At 40.4% G+C, this 21,099-nt stretch overlaps 1 protein-coding gene across 4 annotated transcripts in view; it reads left to right on the top strand.

Moving 5' to 3' along the window:
• DERA (deoxyribose-phosphate aldolase) overlaps nucleotides 1-20,316 on the top strand; it is a 57,256-nt gene extending 36,940 nt beyond the window's left edge. For all 4 annotated transcript variants that reach the window (XM_040595913.1, XM_040595915.1, XM_040595914.1 and 1 more), the window contains 3 exons: nucleotides 12,110-12,222; nucleotides 15,928-16,077; nucleotides 17,845-20,316. In XM_040595913.1, coding sequence (XP_040451847.1) covers nucleotides 12,110-12,222; nucleotides 15,928-16,077; nucleotides 17,845-17,901 — 320 coding nt within the window. In that variant the 3' untranslated portion in view covers nucleotides 17,902-20,316. The remainder of the gene's footprint in view (nucleotides 1-12,109; nucleotides 12,223-15,927; nucleotides 16,078-17,844) is intronic.
• Nucleotides 20,317-21,099: the final 783 nt, after the last annotated feature.

Here is a 21,099-nt window from a genome sequence, read left to right as displayed (position 1 = left end):
ATTGCAGAGGTGAAGTCTTGTAGCTTATCAAGAAGATTTGTTAATTCATCCCTAGCCGACCAAAGAAGAAAGAGATTATGATGTTCCATATTCTGTGCAGCACATTAAACTTAAATTATGCAATACAAAATTATGAATCATGTATCTTCAAAAGCCTCCTTCCCACTGGTTCTGGATAATGGACATGTAGAGAGCTCAAAGGAAACACAGAGCCTTCCGCATAAATGGAGCTGTGAAATGAACCCAAGCCCCAGAATGAGAAAGCAGCTTGGTGGGGTGTGGTGGAGGGGATGCCATGTTTTTCATGACTTCTGGTCCCCAATAAGAGGAGGGGTAGCATTTTCAGGTCGTGCCCTGATAACAAGATACCATATACATGCTGTTGATAGCTAGCTGGTTATATTTATATTGTAATCAGGTACTGTATGTTCAGCTACTCTGGATGTAAGCAAATGTAGCTTCACAGCAGTTTGCTTGGTTGCCCGTTGCAGCTTCGAGGCAGGCTCCTCTGGGAACTTCAGCTGGATGGACCCTGTGCAATTGTAATGATGCCATTTCCAGCATTTTCTGGTGCCTGGGTTAGAATTACAGCTCACTTAGCTTTAAACTAGCTGTCTCCAGAGTGTACTGCAGAAATGCTGGTTTGTTGCTTAGAAGGAAACCAAAAAATATCCTAGTAAAATAAAGAGCTACTCCATGCTTTTGAACAACTTCTTGGCGAGTTCATTTGCAGGGACTTGCTTATGTTCGGAGGTAAGAACTGAAGGTAGGAGAGAAACCTAGGAAGAAAGTAATATTTTTTTCTTTTGAAATGTTAAAGATATTAACTAAAAAAGAGTGTTAGTGAGGGGTAAAGAGAAGCCTTTATGTTTGAAGGGTTCCTGTGCCTTTTTTACTCCCTAAGAATACAGTTTTGGAGTGAAACACAGGAACATGCAGAGCTCTTTGCAATCTGTGTATGAAAATGCTGCAGATCACAAAAAATAATTATTAATTAGGAATATTGCTGCATTTTGTTACTTAGGAGAAGGGTTCTGCCAGTTGAGGTTATTGTCTGATGTCTGGTTTGTGAAAGACAGAAGCAGGGTAGGATCTGAGACTGAGTGGAATTTTTAAATGGTGGAAGGCAAAAGGAAGAAAAGAATCTGTTCAAGTTGGAAGGAGGCAACTAATATGGCATTTGAGGTATCAGTGATATGTTTTCTGTTATTCCTGGCTGTGACTCTGGTGTGGCTTGTAGGTTTTCTACATTTTAATTTGCTAGATTAGGTGGGACATCACATAAAGAGTAAAGTAGTCAGTGAAATGTAGAAAGATTTAGATCATCATGATAATACAAAGCTTGCAGACGCCTTTCCACAAAATGTGAGATGCTACAGCACTGATTTTTATGTTAATTTACTAGTGAATAATTTAAAAAGACCTGTTTATTTTTTAATAGAAAAGAAAGATATAAATTGGCTGAGTGTTCCTAATGTTACTTACAGCTGCCATTGAGCAGATGTTAGGGATTCTTAGTGGTATGCTAGACCAAAATAAGTTTTATGAATAAACAAACAATTTCTTTTTACTACCAACTCTTTCAGGCTGATTCTCTCCCAAATTGACAATAAATGGCTTTTTAAAGTCTCCTCATAAATAATTACCTTTCTTGTGCCACTTTTTTCTAGGCACTTGGATTTTAATTACAATGATGAACTGTTTTAATAAGTTGTTAAATAATTTTATCTTTTTAGGGCTGAATCCATTTTCCATTTCTCTGACTTCATTGGTTCCTGGGTTTTTAATTCTTTTAATTCTTGCTAGTTCAATTGATGTTGCACTTTCACTCCCCTTTGTAAATTCACATTGGAGAAGCAAATAGCAAACAGCATACAGCAGCATCTTTTTATTCTTAGCTCTATGCACACACCCCCATCTTAGTTTGCTGGTTAACAATGGTCTCCTGTTACTAGTAACCATTCTGTTTAACTCAGTCATGTTGATCACAGAAAGTTCAAAAAGATAGGTAATTAAATGAAGACAATGTGTTTTTGCTTTGGGCTAATATCTGAGGGCCTCAAAGCACTGTACAGATTTCTAGCAAAGTGAATACTGTGCTTGGTTGATAGATCAGGGATATGCAACACTGCTATACTTCACTTCAGGCCAGTGTTTTCCAGTGTAAATACTTATTAGATACCTTCGTATGTGATTTGATGTAGAGAAATGCTGAACACATCATTCCTTATAAGTTCAGCTATGATTCAGTATCTGTAAAAAACAGCTGCATTATTGCAATGTGCGCGTCGTTATTGGAATGTGGGAGAAAAGAACCAAGTGGCAAGTTTTTAAGCTTCCTCATTTTTAGTCTCCTGGCATTATCAAGATTTACTTAATTAAAAGTGTCTGCTATTAAAAACAAAAGCCCCACAGATCATGTTAAAACTTTCATAATCTTCTTTCAGATTATGTATGAAACATGGAACATGGTGGTATGTCTCATGATCCCACTCCTGACACTGAATAACTGCAGCCACTACAGAAATATTAATATCAATTTAGATATTGTAAGAAGTCATAGTTAAAATGGTGGATCTTGCAAAGCTTTACTTTTATCAAGTTAGGGTCTGTCTGTTCACATTAAATATCTGTTTCTTTGGGGTGCAGCATTGGTTGGCTTTGCTTACCGTTATGCTCCGTATGACCTGAACAGAGCATGCTTAGGACCAAGCTCAAATGGAGAGAGTACTGCAAGTTTTTGCTATTTATGTCAGAAGCTTAGGATTACAGAAGGGAAGGTACAGACCAGGTGGTCGTGCTTCCTGATGTGATGGTGACCCCATCACTACCACGGCAGGTTGGCAAGTGACAACTCAGTAAAACACAGGTAGTGTTTTGCTTGACCACTTCTATTTCTGAACGTGTAAGTGTGGATGAAGAAACCATTGATACCAAAGTGAAGCTCTGAAATATTGCCATGCAAAGATACAAACTTTAGATAGATTTTTTTTTTTCTGTAAGAAAGACATAAAATGTACTGTCTCAATGAATAGTGACATTTAATAACTTGCCACTAAATACCTATGAGGATACATATATGTCTAACACAAAGAGAGTTTGATCCTCAATTTCTTTCATTCACAGTATTTCAGTAAAAAGATTGGAATGCCAAAGTACAAAATTATAACATATATTTAGTGTAGGTTTTTTAAAATATAAGCTTATATATGAAATGTAGATTTGAAGATTGAAATATCGTCTTAATCTCACCAGTGAACTAATGAAATGGCATTTCTATATCAGTTTCAATTATTTTTAACCAAAACCCAGGCAGTTGTTTAATCAGATTGTTGGTACTTTTGGCTTGAGATCTCACCATGACTGCGGTCCATGACCAGATCAGCACAGAGGCTGTTGACAAATGGTGGTGGAGAAACAATGCCCCAGCATATTAAATACCTTATTATGAGTTGCTGTCTATTTCTGACTATGCTTAAGGGTCTTTTTGATTTCCTTCATTTTTTTTTAAAGTACTGCTCAGTAGATTGTTATGCCAGAAAAGCCTGACTGAATTTATCAGCAACATGCCTTCATAAAGCATCCCTTTGAAATAAAATTATGAGTTTTGCCATGTAAGCATCGTTAATAATACAGTGGGGGGAAAAAAGGATTTCTTAAAAGACCAGAAGAGTCTTTCCCTGTCCCCAGCAGAGAGTTGCCTCCTGCTTGGAGCGTGGCTGCACAGTTAGGGGGTTTGGTTGTGTTTTTCTTGAAGGGGACTGGTAGGCTTTTTGGTATTCATGCTACCTGAAGAGCTAGAAACCTTGTAAAACAACCCTACTGACAGTGGTGAAAACATCTGTCAGTCCTGGAACTTCTCACCCACATTGCAGCATACACATGTGGGCTTTTGCTGTTTTGCCAGATGTCAAATTATCAAGTTGGAGAAAGAAGAAGGAAACACTCTGAGGGGCAAAAACTTCTGGGAAACAGGTGCTGTGAGTAAGATCGGTACCTTTCAAAAACAAGCATAGCTCGTCGTTTTACTGTGCTACCTTATATGTAGGTAAGGCCTTCCAGGGTGTTACCCTTTGGGTATTCATTGCATCAAGAGAATGCCCAACACATGCACCCAGGGATACATGACAGAATCTACATATTTGTAAATTGATTGTACTGAAGGCTTTCGAGTATCATAAAAATTAAACTAAAAGTGCCTAACATTTTCCTAGTGATTGCATGGGAGTGGATTATTCAGCCCTCTATGCAAGCTCCTAAGTAACCTATTCCACCTGATCGGTAAAAGCCAGGAGGAAACAAGCACATCCATCACAGATGAATCCAGTGAGATCTGGCACCTTATATGTTTTTTTCAGGCAAAGCCAAAAGCTTGACATTGGCCGTGAAATGCTCTTGAGAAATGCCTTTGGTACTGGAAATCCACCCAGTGCTGAAGCTTCCAGCTGTGCCAGCTGCCCTTTTATGTGTAGGGAACAGTGTGGAACAGGGGCTGATGCTGGCTGTTTGTCCTCTGCATGACAAAGAGGCTAGATGCTGGACAGATTCTGACGGTGGCATTAAGACATGACTTTTAAATCTCAAAAATCAATCCTGCCTTTCTCTGGGTTAGAGTTGGAACAGACTCTTAAACTGCTTTTATCATGAGGTGTTGAAAAACACTCAAAATGACATTGAAGTTTCATGATTTTGGCTGTATAATGTATAGGTTTTTTTTAAAATCTTTAAAATTCATAGCACCTTCTTGATAAAGTAGACTGATTTTCTACTTGCTCTGTTCAGTGTGGAGTATTTCCAAATGGGTTTTAAACAGCTATTTCTTCAATTTGAGTAATTTTGTTACAAGCTAATAAAGAATATGTAAGCATACCTGAGTTTTAATGTTAACATATTTGTTTCAAAGTTGGTATCAACATTAAAAAGCACAAAGCTAAATGTGATTGCTAAAATGCGGTATGCAATGTGCCACGTAGTGCTGTGATTCTAAGCAGCCATGCATATTTATTATTTTCTTCCAAATTGCAGTGCTATTACTGGTAGATATATCAGGGTTTTAGCCTCAGTCTGTAATAATGTCATGTACTGGACAACATTTTGTGAGACTGAGATGTATTGATCCAAACCCAAGAATGCCAAGAGGGAAAAAGCCTGACCTAGATCAGTGCTGTTTTAATTATATCACAGTTTAGGATAGTTTATCATTGTTTAGATTAGTTTAAGTGTGAACAAGTAAATGATGCAATACAATTCAGTGTTTGTAACAGAAGCTTAATGAGTTAGATTTTCAAATCAAATCTAGTTTCTCCCACAGCATTTTGCTTTTTCACCCAGCCTAGCAGGAGCATGTGGCTCAGTACTGAGAACCTGAGTGCCTGCATCTAACCTGAAACAAGAGACTCAACTTTTTTTTAGCAGCAACCTGTGTGTTACTGGCAAAGGAATGAGAATAAACGTTATGGTTCCTTCTCAAACACGCAGCATGCCTTTAGCTGCTGTATGTGGGACACTAACACTGCTAAAGCAGGGAAAGTCACCATTCCTTTCTTAGCCCCTGACCACGGCCATATACTTGTGTTTTATAACCTTTAGCTTTTTTTAACCAAATGGTGACTTTTGGATATTAGGGCAATCTGCAAAACTCAGCCATCACTATTTTTGCAGCAAGGAGTCGGAATGAGGTGTTGAAAGACACGACTGCCTCTTTTGTAGGTAACTGCTGTGTAATTGTGGGGATGGTGGTAGTGGTGGCAGAGAGGGAGCAGGTCTGCTGCTTTGTGCCTCCATGCGTGCTGCAGAGCACTTCCACTAGATTTTATGCAGGTACTGCAGCTACTTTCACCACTAGCACACTATCTATGCTTTTTTCGATTGTTTGTGGTTCTTCTACTCCCTTCCCCTTATCCTTCAGGTATTTTGGTAGCTGATGGAACAGCCACATCTTAAAGCCAATGGTAAGCAATACTCTTTTATCTTCTTGTACCACTACTGCTACTCCTTTGACCCTGTTCACTCCTCTCTCCACTGGATAACATGCGCCACAGCTACCTGCTTCTGTTTGGTCATGTGTATTGTGCTGGAGGAGGCCACAGATTAGGGCATTTGGGGCCGGAGCTGTGCCACCAGCACTGCCTCCTCCCGTGGGTGCACACTGCGGTGTGCTCTTGGGCTGAGCTTGTGCTAGAGCAGAGAGATTTGCACGGTCTCTTGTATTTTGTGCCTTACTCAAAATCCGAAGAGTTGTGGCAAAAAATAGCCTGCAGAGTAGTCTGTGAAGGAAGACAGGATTGCAAGTGGCTGAGTTGAGAAGAAAGGTGTATTTTTTCCTCAGTGATTTAATAGTAATTTTAGGATTAGGCGTTGGAATGTATTGATTTATTTCTTCTTTCTACCTTTGGCTCGTCATGTGTCATTAGGCAAACTGTATAACCAGTTCCAGTAATGCCATCTGCAAAATTAAGTAAGGTTAATATAGGTCATATACTGTAAAGCCCTTGAGTGTAATACATGGTACACAGTTTTAAAGAAGAAAAATGAGATCTCGGTAAAGAAACACAATATTTAACAAGCAGATAACAATCCAGGAATTCCTTAAGCTTCCCTGTGGTCCTACTAGTCACTCTTGGAAAGATATCCTGCTGCTGCTTCTTTGGAGAGGAAGAGAAATGGCTGTTCCAGCAGCACGTAATTGCCTGTGCTGCTCCTGCACCCTGGCATCTCCCAACAATGCTTCTGCCTGCTGCAACATGGGAGGGGACTGGAGCATGTTTCCTCCTGTGCTTTAGTGTGGTTTGAAGCCTAAAGCCAAGAACCACCACTCACAGGGATTCCAGCTGTGGCCTTTGAGCCTGGAGCACGTGTCAATTATTTATCTTCTCTTTCACCATACCAAATAGGGATTGGATTGGAAGGAATGCTCTAAAAATAGCAAAAGTCCATGCTATATAGCCAAGCAACAGAAGGTGGTATGGATCTTTCTGTTGAATCTTCTAAAGAAACACATTTTAAATGAATACACAAGAAACTAATACTAATTAAGTAACAGTATTCTGTGGAGACCTGTGGTAGGCACTATAATAGTGCATTAGCAAGCTATGCATAATTCAGCAATGCTGAATTCTTTCAGGTATCATCTACAGGGGATTTTGCATAAGTATGGTCTTAATAATTTGTCCCTTCGTGTGCATGTGTAAGTGTTCCTAAAGGCATCATTTGGCCTGCATAACACCTATTACTGGAAGTGGTATGCAAGAGAGGAAGCATCCATTGAGTGTTGAAAACCAAGCTGAGATGATAGGATGGGTCATTAGAAAGGTTATCTTACTTGTAAACAGACATTAAACATGTAGCCCTATGATGCGATTTTTTAAATATTCTTTCCCCCTCCATGCAGGCACTTTTCCAAAAGGAATTGCAAAACATAGCAGTTCACAAAAGACCAAGTTATCAGCTAGCATTTTAAAAAATGGTCAAATGGACAGGCATGTGAAAACATGCATAGGCATCTAACCAAGTGGTCTGGCAGTGGAGTTAAAGCTACGTGGTGAGCTACTGCTAAAGTGAGTTGTCACAGTTTTGTATTCTCTTCTCAGTGGCAAAGTTAAGCTAGCAGGGAAAGTATTTTATTTTGCTGCTGGAGTAGGATAAGGACATGTAAGTGGACAATTACTGACAAGAATTGGCTACTACATTAGCCTTTTATATCTTGCCCTGCCTCATTTTCAGAGGGTAGATAACTTGGTTGCCCCTAGTCAGGCTAATTGTGTGTAAATCCTAAGACCCTTATTTCAGGTACTCATAAAATAGAAAGATGATTTGCTAATGGGACATCATGCACATTTGATAATGTACTATCCTGTCATTGCTACCTTGTCAGCACAAGCACCAGGGCTTTTTCAGGTCCCCTCAGCAGCATGCTCTTTTTGCCACCAGTCCTAGAAGCCCTGGAAGAAGGGTACGTGTTCACCCTACGTCACCACATATTGCTATATCTGAGTTGCAGCAACCAAGATAGTATTTGTGCTCATTGCAAGTACTTACAAAGTAGCGTGGCATAATTGTCCCTCTGCAAGTGTGTCACTCTAAACTATTGTTTAAAACTGCCAGACGCATCTTTGTTCTTTATTAAGAGTAAGGCAACAACACAGTCTGTAGTTATCAGGAGATAATCATTCCCCAAGGGCATTTGAAGCACTTCACAACCAAAAGGTTGTGATTACTCCACGATTGCTATACTGCTTATTATTCCTTATTGCTTAATTATGGAACCAGAGTGTGCTTCCTGGGTACTGTCATCTAAATAAGATTCTCCAGTTCTCGTGCTCTGCTTCAATGTTACGTGGACTGGGAAGCTTTGTAGCATTTTGAGATGATAGAGGGGATAGCAGAGCGGCAGGCCAGGCTCTTCTGGCCTTCAGGAACCAGGACATTCAATCTCTGCCCTGCCAAATGCTTGCTGAGAGGCCTCGGGCAAGTCACTCATCTTCTGTATACTTCAAGCTTTACACCTGTGCTCAGGTGCTACCACAAGTAAGGCTGTGTGAGTATCTAAAACAGAAATGATGTAATGGACTTCATCTTGACCTTTAGGTATACGCGCTGTGAAGGCACTGATTTTCTTTTTAGCATGCGCACGTTCACCTGGGTTATTCTGAGTGGTCCTTGGTGGATTGCAGTGGCTGAGGGTCGTTTGTGTGTAGGGGGTGAGAGTGCAAGGGAAGAGGGCATTTAATATCTTAAAATACTCTACCCGATTTCACAAGATGTGTGACTGCAGCCCAGGTGGTCTGGCTGCTGATGACACTGAGGGCTCGGTTGCTCTCAACCAGAGAGAGCCTCTCAAAACAGACTGTGGCACTGTTCACGTTTCTTGAGGTTTATTCAGATTTCCATCTCTGGTTAAAGCAAGCTGATGTGGTTTGTGCGTGTCAGGCTGTGATGCTGTAGTGTATCACACACAGGTGGGTTACTAGGTTGGCAGCCAGCCCACCTGAAGTGGGCGCATGATGCTGCTGTGTTTCAAAAAGGCTTTGATGTCGCCACTCTGGACTGATTCAATGAGTCTTACATGAGTTGCTGCCTTTCAAGGCAGCGCGCTGTTGTGGTTACACATTGGAAGAGAGTAGCGAGCAGCACATTTTCCAGGCTCACTGAGCCCACAAATCTACCCTGAAGAACTATTTTTTTTAAGTCTTTGTTTTAATGTTTCATTGAATCATGTAACCTACTCTATGGAAAAGGAAAGCCATCCAGCATGTATTTTAACCTTACAACTTGATTTTTTGGGTGTATACATTCGTAGGAAGATGATAAGATGGGTGATAAAACTCGGTTTGTAAATCATCACCTGCTTCCAGATGAAACTCCTGCTGAAGTTCATTCCTTAGTCTTGTTTTTGAAAATCTGAATAAGAAATAAACTTGGTGAAACTCCCTTACACGGTTGGCGTAAATTCAACTTATTGAGGTGCTTTTTATGGTAGTCGTCAGTTTTTAAATCCCTCTTTTCATTCCTGAAATCTAAACATTAATAGCACCTTCCATTGTGGTGCTCTCTGCTAACATGCGTCTTCTGTCTTCTGCGAGAGGCTGCATGCAGTCCCGCTGGCAGGCTCTTGTGTCATAAATAGAATTTGTTCAGGAAATAAAAATTTATTGTTTTCATTGTTAGAGGATGCTACTAAATTGGCTGTATGTTTGTCTAATAATCACATCTAAAGCTGATTATTCTGGTAATAGCCTTAAGATATTATATAAAAATAAATATATAAATGCACTACTTTTGTACTAATACTAGTTTTTAATCTCTTCTTGTTTCTATGAAGTCTGAATGAGATTTTCAAAATTGAATAATAATTTGATCCGTTAATCTTTTGAAGCTAGTAATTTTATTTTCCCCTCTTTGCAGTCTCTGAGGCTCGCAAATGAATAGAGCTTCATTACTGGAGTCTGCATTTAATAACCATTATCCATTATCTTGTAATTAAGACTCCCTGTAACGAATCATGAGGACAATGCAAAAATACATAGTACATTTCTTTAATGAACTGGAAAATGTTCATCTTGTTCTATTTAGTAATGAGTTGCTGAATAGTCGTTAAATCCACTGGAGAATAGAGCTAGATGGATTTTGAAGACTATCTTGAGTTTGTGGTTAATCTATTAGAATTAAAATTTCATCTTCTATTTTTATCAACAGCTGATTAGAAGTCATTCTGTTTGACCAAATTGATTAGAAGACCATATACAAGGGCAGCTGTTGTTTAATGAAAGTTTTTAATGAAACTGTACCATAGAGACTTGTAATTATAAGACTTATAAAAGCTTTGACTTACCTTATACTAGAAAAAATGAAAAGTATTGCACTGAAGGACTTTAAGTGCTACATTTTGAAAGGGAAATTAAAAATACAATTTGGTGATGTTGAAGTTTCACTTCCACTGTTACTTGTTTTAATATGACTATCAGATGTCCGTAGTGTCTCTCTGGAAGGGAGTAGCTGAAATATGTAACTCAATTGTCTCTCCTATGTGCTCCATTCTTTGCAAAGCTCAATCAACTATTAATTGCCTCTCTTGCACATTGCACTTCCTCTGGAGTTAGAACTTTTTTCACAAATAACTGTTTCTTTTTAGAATGGGAATTGTTGTGGGAGGGTGCAATTTAATTACCAGTGGGTGCCTAGTCGGTGCCTAGGCAGGAAGCCTACGGAGAAAACCGTGGTCTTACAAGACATGATGCTAGCGATACCATTCGGTTATGTTTAAACCACAAGGCACAGAAACATGCCTGGCTTTGCCTTAACTTTCCACCAGGCTGAGACCTTGCTGTATGCCAATCGACTGTGTCATCAGGAAGACGGGTCTCTGGAGTGTGCCACAGCACACTGTCAAAATGTAATCTAGGCAACTCTTTAGTTTGAGCCAGTAGTGAAACTTTCCTTGCTTACTCTAGGGGATGTTGTAGAGGCATCATCATTCAAATAAGAGAGAAAACGGACCCTAAGCCAAATTTGAAGTGGAAGCAGATGCAGTTCCAATTGACTTAAGTGGATGATGCACTACTACACGATGTTTGAATTATTCCTCTTCTTCTCCCGATTACTTTTGATAATTAATGATCCCACAGTACACCTTTTCTAAGTGGGTTCCCTGGGATGAAGTGCGCCCTAATGCAATTAAAGAAGTTTTGTCATTGTATTGTGTCAGTGCAGGATCATACACTGCAAAGCAAATGTTTTGGTTAGTTTCTTAGCTTTTTTGTTACATTGTGCTACAGGATTCATTTGAAGCTAACCTGGAACAGCAAGAATGCACAAGAGCACTACACAAGTATTCAGAACAGGCAGTGGATAATATCATTCACAAGTGAGAAACCAGGAAAAAAAAATAAGCCAAGGCTAACTCTCCTTCCTTAAATAATACGGATGTTTTGACCTTGTTACTGCATTATATTGGACCATGGCTTTTAAGTAGAGTAATTTGCAATGTTACAATAGCAAAATGCATGAGAAGGGGGATTTACCCTTGTTTATGGTATGCCACAGCTGGTTTTGTAAGTACACGTGGGATTTCTTTCACTTCAAACAGCTGTGGGAGATACAACAGTAGGCTGTCAAATATGAGACTAAATAGAGTAAAATTCAATTAAAAAAAAAAAGAAAATTGTTTCTGTTTAGAAAGATCCATGTGGAAATAATAAAATTTTGATTTATGTGCAAAATTTGCTTGGAGGAAATAATCCCCATTGTTGTGGTTAATCAGACACATTCCTATTCATGTATATATACATACTTATTGAGTGTCCATACAGGAACATATATTATGTTGGACTGACCTGAAGACATTGTTGGTCTAATAGCTAAAGCAAAGAACTAAGAGCTGGGATGTTCCTTTAGCTGCTGGGATGTCTGACTTTCTCTGAAACCAGATGGGTATCATCCTGCTCTAGCCTCAACCAGAGCAAGGTTAGCACCGACACCACAGGGACGTACGTGTAAAGGAAAGCTTCCTAATTGTTGTGAAGAACGAGAACATCTTTGGAGGGAGTGAACTATGTATATGCAGAGTGCTTCTTGTTCTAAAACTACAATAAAGCTTTTTACTTCCTTACAGGTTCTGATTTTATAAAGACATCTACAGGAAAGGAGGTGGAAAATGCAACCTTTCCAGTCGGAGTAGTTATGATGAGAGCCATTAGAGAATTCTACTGGCAAACTGGCAACAAGGTAATTCTCACTATCTTTATAAAAATTAACCAAACACGCTCACTCAGAAAGAAATGAAAGTGTAATCACTTCAAAATGCAGTACATATAAATCCACATAGATTAGCTTCCATGGCTATATGAGCAATAGGTAATGGGACTTCTCTCTTGTATGCCTCATTGGATTTGCTAATATTTGTATACTTAAAAAACCCCCAAAAGCCAACAAAACACTTTTGGCTTTCCTTCCTTGAATAAGTGTCGCTTCATTCCTTAAAAGTTCATGAAATTTGATGCATCCCTTGCTGCATTTGGATTTGGTTTGTTTCACCATTTAAGGTATTTAAATGTTCATCTCCATTAATAACAGGGCAAATCTTGAGCTGACCGTGACTAGTATACTCCCACAAACCTCTGCGGAGCTATATAAATTTATAGCCATCAAGAGTCTGTCCAGTGTACACAACTGTTTTTTTAAAATTTTTTTCTGGCAACCCAAGGGATAAATTCTGCCCTTTCCTCCCTTGCCAGAGGGGCTTTCCAAGGGGACAAGAAGGCATATCCAGTTGGATCCTGTTGTTTGGGAGGGAGGGAGGGAGGAAGGGACAGGGCCTGGAAGAACATTATGTTCTGTTACAGAACATTTTTGTGTCAAACCACTGTCAAGTGAGGTCAGTGAAAGCAAAGAGCAGCAGGAACCATAGGGCAGAGCCAGTGATGAACTCTGTGCATCCACCCTTGCACTGAAGCAATGAGACAGGAGGAGGTTATACAGGAACGCTTAAGCCACCTCTCACCTCCTTTATCCACAGGCAAGTGGGGGCTGCCAGTTAGATCTGGTGCTGGTGTTCAGCAGAGGGCTTTGTCCTCGCCTGCAGCCTCAGGGAAGGAAACTGTATCCCTAGCTGAGACCCTCTCCCCATTTCTGGGTCACCTTTCTGTCCTCTCCACCTCACCTTTCTGTCCCTTCTGCAGGTGGCCTTTCAAGGTATGATGTTAGGACATGGGATGAGAAGTGGGATATGGGCTCAGGTGGCTTCAGGGGCTGTTGGAGTTTGAGGAGCACACGACAACAGGGTAGACATGTGTCCATCTGCTCTCTGTAGTCATCTAGATGAGGCCAGTGTGGATCCCTGGGCTGTCCTCACTCCTCCGTTCCCCAGCCTGCATCTCTCTCTGCCACGCAACTCAAGCAGCTCCCATAGTCTTGCTTCTGCGGGAGCATCCTCACTCCTGCCAGCCTGAGCCATATCCCTGGGACCACGCGACTCACCTCAGTGCCTGTGCTGCTCACGGCAGCTGTGTGCCAGAGCTTGGGCTCTGCTGCATTAACACAGCTTTGTACCTATAATTGGATATAAATGTTGAATTCACCTTTTTCTTTAAAAGGATGCATTCATGGTATAAAATGTGTTATTAAGAATGAGTGGTTATGTCTGTGTGCATGTGTGTGTCAGTGAATTAGATGTAAACTGACTTTATGTGATTTTATTAACTGAAGACAATATTATCAGTGACAAGAGATTTCTAAATGGTTTCTTTAACAAACTAATTTTGCTGCTGTAGGGATGCTTTCTGGCAAGGCGTTGGCTGGGAAAAACAGGTTAATACAGAAATTAAACTTCTTCGAGGAAAGGAACAAGTTGCAGAGTAACATTTATTGAATGATAAGCTGTGGTGGTGATATGAAAAGTGTGCAATATAATGGGAAATAATCTTTTCCTGTCATTATTGAAAGACATACATAAATTGGTTTTTCTGTTGGGAAAACCCCCAATCCAGAAAAACTTATTACTTTTAATAATATAAGGTGAAGAGAAAATTCTTGAGGAGATGAACTTATTAAGCAAAATAATGAAATGCTGTGAAACAGCAGGAAAGTGGTAGCTGGACTTTGTACAGCTCTTGAATTAAATTCCAACCCCCCTTCCTTTTTGCGTTTTTATGGCAGTCAGATGTGCCATTTGGAAAGCGGGTAAATGGAGGAGAGGACAGGCTTGTCTTTGTCAGCTTTTTTGCAAAGAAAAGAGCTTTCCGAATTTGCTAAAAGGAGAAGGAATTCTGCATGATGTTTTTAATTCTCTTATTAACTCTATTTTACTTGTTTTTGCCACAGATTATCTCAAAAGAGCTGTAATATTTCTAGGAAGAAATCTAAATTTGAATTTCATTAGAATTTCTCTTCCTGAGGGAAAACACATTCCCACTATTTTAATTTATTGTCTAGAAGATGCTTTTCCAGTTGCTGTGTATTAAATTCCTTTTGAAAATCTAGTGTTAACAGATGCATGCATACACTCGTGCACCCATCCATCCACAAAAAACAGTGTTCATGTTTTGGATTTATCAAGCTTTTCCTGTTATTGTTCTTTATAATCTTATTGGAAACATGCTGTTATCACAGGGCTTCAGTATGAGAGAAGGATTTATTCTGTGTTCATTTGTCCTGAGATCACTATAAAAAAAAATGACCAAACGATTTAAAAACAGATGCTTTTGGTTCCACTGTTATATCCATAAGGCACAAAGAAATCCTCAATACAGTGAGGTTTCAGGAACATATACACGGAAATCAGAACGATAATTCTTGCAGAAGGAGGCTGATGGGAAGGAGTACCCAAGCTAAAGGTTTGTGGCAGAGGGAAATGGCAGAGGAATCACTGTGCGCTACAGTACAGATCATTCAGATTTTTATTTTTTTTTTAGTGCAGAAAAGTATTCCTAATTCTTGTTTTCGAAGAGTTCAGTAATCTGCTGCATGCCAACATTTCGGCTAGTGCAGGTGACAATTTTTTTTTTAATGGGGTTTGATAGCTGCATGTCACAAGCTCTGCGTCAGAATGAGATGTGTTTAAATGGCACGTAACCAAAAGACTGGCATGAGGCATACATGCCAAGTCACCTCCGTGCTGGCTCTGCACTGCAGGTTGATCATGGCATTCAAGGCATGCTTCACCTCAAAGATAGGTTCTTCTTGGCATGTGTGCCTCTGCATATGTGGCATTTCACCTGACCGTGTATGAGACACATGTCACATCAAGTTCTGAAAGCATATCCAGAATGTATTGGGAGACAAGTTTTGCAGTTCCTGTGAAACACAAAACTTTCAATTTATGGTAAAGACAGACCTAATTTAAGTCTCATTTAGAAAATTTTAGTAAAAATTAAACCACTGATAGGTTTGAATATACAGCCCAGTCATGTATAACTGTAGTGCACAGGCGTTTTATAATGTACAACCATCTCTCACTGCTCTCCACATGAGTTGGCTGGCTCATGTGCTTTATTTCAGCACGTTTAGTGTTATGTTATTGCACGTATATTTGTTGTTATATATTTGGAATTAGTTTGTGACGTGGGCAGTAGGTGATACACAGGCATCCCAGGTTCTGCCTGAATCCCTCAGCCTAATATGCACTATGGGCAAAGTACTCCCATTAGACCTCAAGCCCAGCTCCTGAGAAAGTGCACTGGGGTCAAAAAAAGCATTACTCCCTCAGTTGCTGTCCCTCGTGATGCAAATGTTATCTTTCGCAGTGATGGCTGTGGCTTGATAGCTCTCAGCGCTAGCCCAGAGTTTATACTGTTTGCAGTCAGATACATACCGAGCAGAGTTGTTACGTACACCACAGGCACTTAGAGACTGCAGGTGTACAAATGCTGATTGCTCTTCTAGGATTACTGATGAATGAAAATGTGTGTTGCACTTCTTTTTTCCTATGTAAAGGTTGGATTTAAACCTGCTGGGGGCATTCGGACAGCAAAAGAAGCTATTACTTGGCTTATGCTGGTGAAGGAGGAACTGGGAGTGGAATGGCTAACACCAGAGCTCTTTCGCCTGGGTGCCAGTAGTTTGCTGGAAGACATTGAGAGACAGGTTAGTTGTTTAACAGTTTCCAGCTTGGTGGAGAGAAAAAGTAGTCTTTCTAAATGTGCTGGCTTACTGTTTTTGCAGAATATTCTTTTTGGTGCTGTTTAAAAGATAATAGAACATACATATAATTAATTATTAATGATAGGTTCACTTCCAGCCCAGTGTTTCTTTAAATTTGGCCTGTCATTTACAGACATTTGGGACTCTCATATTCCACCAGCTGGCAAGTGCCTGGGCCAGCTTTGCAATGCAGTGAGCAAAGAGGCTCAGTTTGCACATATATGGAGTCTTTTGCAAATACATGGCAGTGCACTCCCCTGCACTCCTGGCTGCTGCCAGTTCAGCTGACCCTCAAAATATCTCACAGACCCTTTGTATCACTGTGCCCCAACTGTTCGCAATACATTTCCATGCTTTGGAGAAAGTCACATCTCATGCTACATATGGTACTGCTTGATATAGAGTAGGTTTTACATATTGATTATTTCCTGGGGAAGAAAAGCAATTGCATTCTACAAAGCCTCATTTTTCTAATTGATTTTATTATTGTGCAGGCTGGTCACTGTGTTTGCTGGCAGACAAATTAGTGTATGAGGTGCAGTGGCTATGTGTAGTTCCTGGTGGGAAGAAGGGTTCTGACCTCACTGCCCATGACCTGCCTCACTGGCACAGAGTATCAGCCCTGAAGGGTACAGCATAGCTGAGAACAGTGCAGTGTCATAGGAACTACTAAACCATTAAGGCTGCTGGACTTCACTCCTGTGTTCATTAAACCCAGGAGATGAGGTGATGCTACCTTTAACCAAGAAAATGGTCTGAGAGTCCTTGTGCTGTTGCTGCTGGTGGGAGAACATGAGATGTAGTGGATTTGGGGGAGAAAAAAAAGTGTCAGTCTGTTCCCTCTGCCCACCTTCCCTAGCAACTGAAAAAAAGACATGTCTGAAGAAATACAGAACAGCTGAGAGATGTCAGGTGAATATTCATGACTGTTGAAAACCCCTGGCTCACTCCTGCAATGAGAATGATATTGGCTTTCTTCACTGCCAGACTACCTCTGCCTCACTCTTGACCTAAAATCATGTCTCTGGTTATGACAAAGCAGCATGAACTTTCTTGTTTCCACTGCTGTCACTGCTGTGTCTTACAACACAGCCAGTGATTGTGTCACACAGTTTTTTCCAATTTCCTAAGGGTGGCATCATTTTATCTGACAGGGATCGCACAAATGCCCCAGTCATGACCAAAGCTCTGCTATACTGTGCCATCTAAAAAACATGTAAAATAAAATGTCCCAATCGTTATAATCAATAAAACAGATAGGTATTCAAAAAAACCAAACAAACACAGAAAATGGAGAGAACACTCCCTCACCTCCAAGACAATACAGTTAAAAGATTAGTTTGAAATGAGCCATATAAAAGCATAAGCAATTTTGGATACTTTGAATATCACAAAATAATACTGAAAGCATCAAAATGAGATTACAATAAGAGTAAAGCATTGTCTTCTACCTGGCTCTTTTTGAAAGCTTAGTTAAAAGCAGCAAGAATCTTTGCTTTTTTCTTTTTTTTCACAAGCAGAGCAGCAAGAGCCCTTAGTTCAGATCCTATAAACAAGTATGTAAAGGTATATTACATCATATTTTATGCACACACACACAAACAGATATCCATCATCTTCATCTGGCATCACTTTAATTTGTTACTTTCTTGACACTTTCAGATTTATAGTCATATATAATTCCATCATAAATTTTCTTTTTTCTTGCAGATTTTCTATCATGTGACTGGCTCTTATGCACTTCAGCATGACCTGGCAATGGCTTAGACACAAAATCAACTCAGGATTACTTTTACAAAAGAGGTCTTTAAGCATACAGCATTCACAAGTCTTCTGACAACCAAGTGCATAGGATAGAATTAAAGGCCTAATTCTCCCTTCTTCATATTTTATAGTATTTAAAAATATGCTCAAGTCTGCTGGTTGTACTTGATCCAAAAGCAGAAAAAATGGTAATTCTAAAATAGTTAAATAGTTAATACTTACAGATTTGCAAAGTTAATCTTGCAAAGTCTTCCTCAGACCAGCCTGAAAAGCTTATTAATGGCAACACTGAAATACTATGAAAAAGATTTAGGTGGCCTGGTAACACTTTGCAGTCGCAGAGTATGAAATATCTATGGAATGTTTCAGATTGCTAATTAAGAGCTATAGATCTTGGAATAGCTTTCCATTCACCTTAGACAAAATCTACTATAGATGTGTTGCACTGTTAATCGTTATGTTGATTCGGTTTCAGGCATTGTGATCTGAGAAAATGAAAATTGACTATTACTTTCTTTTATAAAATGTCTCTGTAGCAAAAAAAAACCCGCCTTTTTTTTTGTGTGTCTTTTTTTCCCCCAAACTTGGGCACAGACATCCATATTTAGACCCTTGAATAAAGGTGGCTTGATTTCTAGAACAGCTGAGTATCCACAGTTGCTCCTGAAGTTAATGGGAGCTCTGGGTGATCAGAACAACTGAAAATCAAGCAGCCTCTACATAGGTGCCTAACTATGCATTCAGGGACCTATTTTTAGGCATTTCACTCTTAAAATTTTAGTCTAACTTGCTTAGAAGCTCCCATTCCTGTCTCCTGTCATTTTAAAACACATTCATGCAAATCTTTCCATTTTAATGTAGGGGGGTTTGACTGTCAGTTTGCAGGTGTCACTGTTATGCTGGTTGAACTTCAACTTTGCCATTCTGAAAGCAATTCTTTGATTTAAAAGGTGATTTGAATTGTGTCCTATACAGGGGGTACAGCTTTAATGTAAAAAGTACTTTTCTCAGAGCACATTAAGAACAATACCGAAATCATAATCACCTTTTGAATATCAGACCAGAGCTAGTAGATTCATTACTTCAGAACTGCATTCTGCTCACTAACCAGAGTTGTACTAAAAACTTAATTATCTTATCATCATGACTAGTCTCACTGACTTAAGTAGGTCTCATCGGGGAAGTAAGAGGAGGATTTTGCTGTAAATCAAGCCACAAGTTAAATTCATTACAGAGAGATCTGTGCTTCATAAAGATAATAACTCAGTTATTTATCTGGTTATACCGCCTGAATCACTAGTGCTCGACAGAACACCTTGGACAGATAGGAAAGTTGAACAGGAGAAAAAAAATATCAGAGAAAAAACATATACAGAAATCAAAATCTTATATGCAGTGCTCAGATCTAAAAATAGGCCTTAATTTCCCAGGAAGTAGTTAATCCAAGGCTCAGCCTTTTTCTGGCTTAGGTCTCACCACAGAAAATGAAGCTGACCTGTGGCTGTATTATCCACACATCTGTTTTCCTGGAAAGTGGCCTTTTTTGCCATGGGTACTCCTTTTGATTTCACTGCCAGTTTCTTGAAGGAAGAATCCATTGGCTCTTTGCATATTTAGAGGAAAATTCTGCTGCTGAGCTTTCAGAAATACAGAGCCTGTTGTGTGCAGTCAGCTCCTACCAGGTGCTTGCCAGGGTGACCCTCTGCCATGCCCTCCCAGCAGCCACGCACTGGGTTTTGCTGCTCTTCAGCTATAGCCATAAAAATGTTGGAGTGCATTTCAATACGTTCACAACAGAAATATTTACTTCACTTGCAAAGTACACTTTGTGGTTGGTTGTCTTTTGGACCTGTAAGGCGAAGCTAGAAGCTATTTTTGGGAGATGCTTTCATTTCTAGGTGAAGGACCCTGTGTAGTTCCTTAAAATTAATGAAGGTCCAACTTTGCCACCTAACTATTTAATGTGAGGGCCTCTGAGAACAGCCTCACTGTTTCCATGGGAGCTGCATGTCAATTAATTAACTTGCCAGGAGGAATTGTTTATATTTTTGTCAATGGCTCCCTTCGTGTTGATGTGCACGTGGCCTGCTGCTGGTTACTTTGCTTCAGACGGAACAGGCTCCATTTGCAGAGGGAGAGGTTCCTTTTCCTGGAAAGCCACGTGGATGGAGGATTCTATGGGAACTACAACGTGGTGCTGCTTCCCTTTCCCATAAACATTGCAAACACACCGATGTGAAATACTGTGCAACTTCAAGCCAACCAGTGTTTTAGGAGAAGCTGGACTGGAAAGTGATTTAAATACTTTTTCCATTGAAACCTGTAATTTGGGGGGTGGGGTGGGGAGTGTGTGTGTGTGTAAGAAAAAATGTAAAGGTAACAATCTGTAAACACATCCAAATAAAGACGATGCTGGTTTTGGGGTGGGGTTTTTTCAAGGAATAAGCAGAAGGCTCAGTGTTAGAGTGACTGGTTATCTTTAACTTCTCTTTCACTCAAGCGCGCTGTATTCATATTGTCTGTGGTTGTGGACCCCCAACGTGACCCAGAGCCTTGTCTCTCCCCACCGCCCCCCCCAGAAGCTGCTGGTACCAGCCAGGTATTGGTCTGTTGACAGTCCTAGGCAATGCAAGGGGATGAACCTGGGCTAGGGGTCCCGTCAGGAGCAGCAGGGACTGGGCTGGAGACATGTGACAAGGCATGTCCAGGGGGCCCATCCAGGAGATAGCTACCGACAGTGCAGGTCTGAGGTCCATCCCAGAGGTGGAGGCACAGCTGGAGACCATCACTTCTGCAGCATAGCTCAGGGAGCTGCTGAGGGCTGTGGGCTGAGCTGAAGTGGGGCTCCTGCACCCCTGCCATGGGTGGGGGGAGGCTGAGCAGGGCCAGAGCAGTTGCTGGTCTTATTCCAGTACCGAACCAGTTGAGAGCCAAGAATGTGAGGTAGAGGGACTAACATGCATTTTAAGCTTAGGTGGGAGGCTGGTGTGACAGGACCTACACCCCCACCCACAGGGAACTGGAAGTGCCTGCAGTGTGGTCTCCTAGGCTTGCTGCCCTTCCCCTTTACCAGCACTTCCACTGTCTTCTGTCTTTCCTGTCGCTGATGGCTGTTTGCTGCTATTTAGTTCTGTGATGATGGGGCGGTTGTGATTTTTCGAGGTTGCTGCAGCTGGTTGTCAGTCCTGCAGACAACTCATG

The sequence above is a fragment of the Falco naumanni genome, chromosome 5, assembly GCF_017639655.2.
Source record: "Falco naumanni isolate bFalNau1 chromosome 5, bFalNau1.pat, whole genome shotgun sequence".
NCBI lineage: Eukaryota > Metazoa > Chordata > Aves > Falconiformes > Falconidae > Falco > Falco naumanni.
Note: the sequence above shows the minus strand (reverse complement) of the source record. Positions and strands in the feature narration are given on the sequence as shown.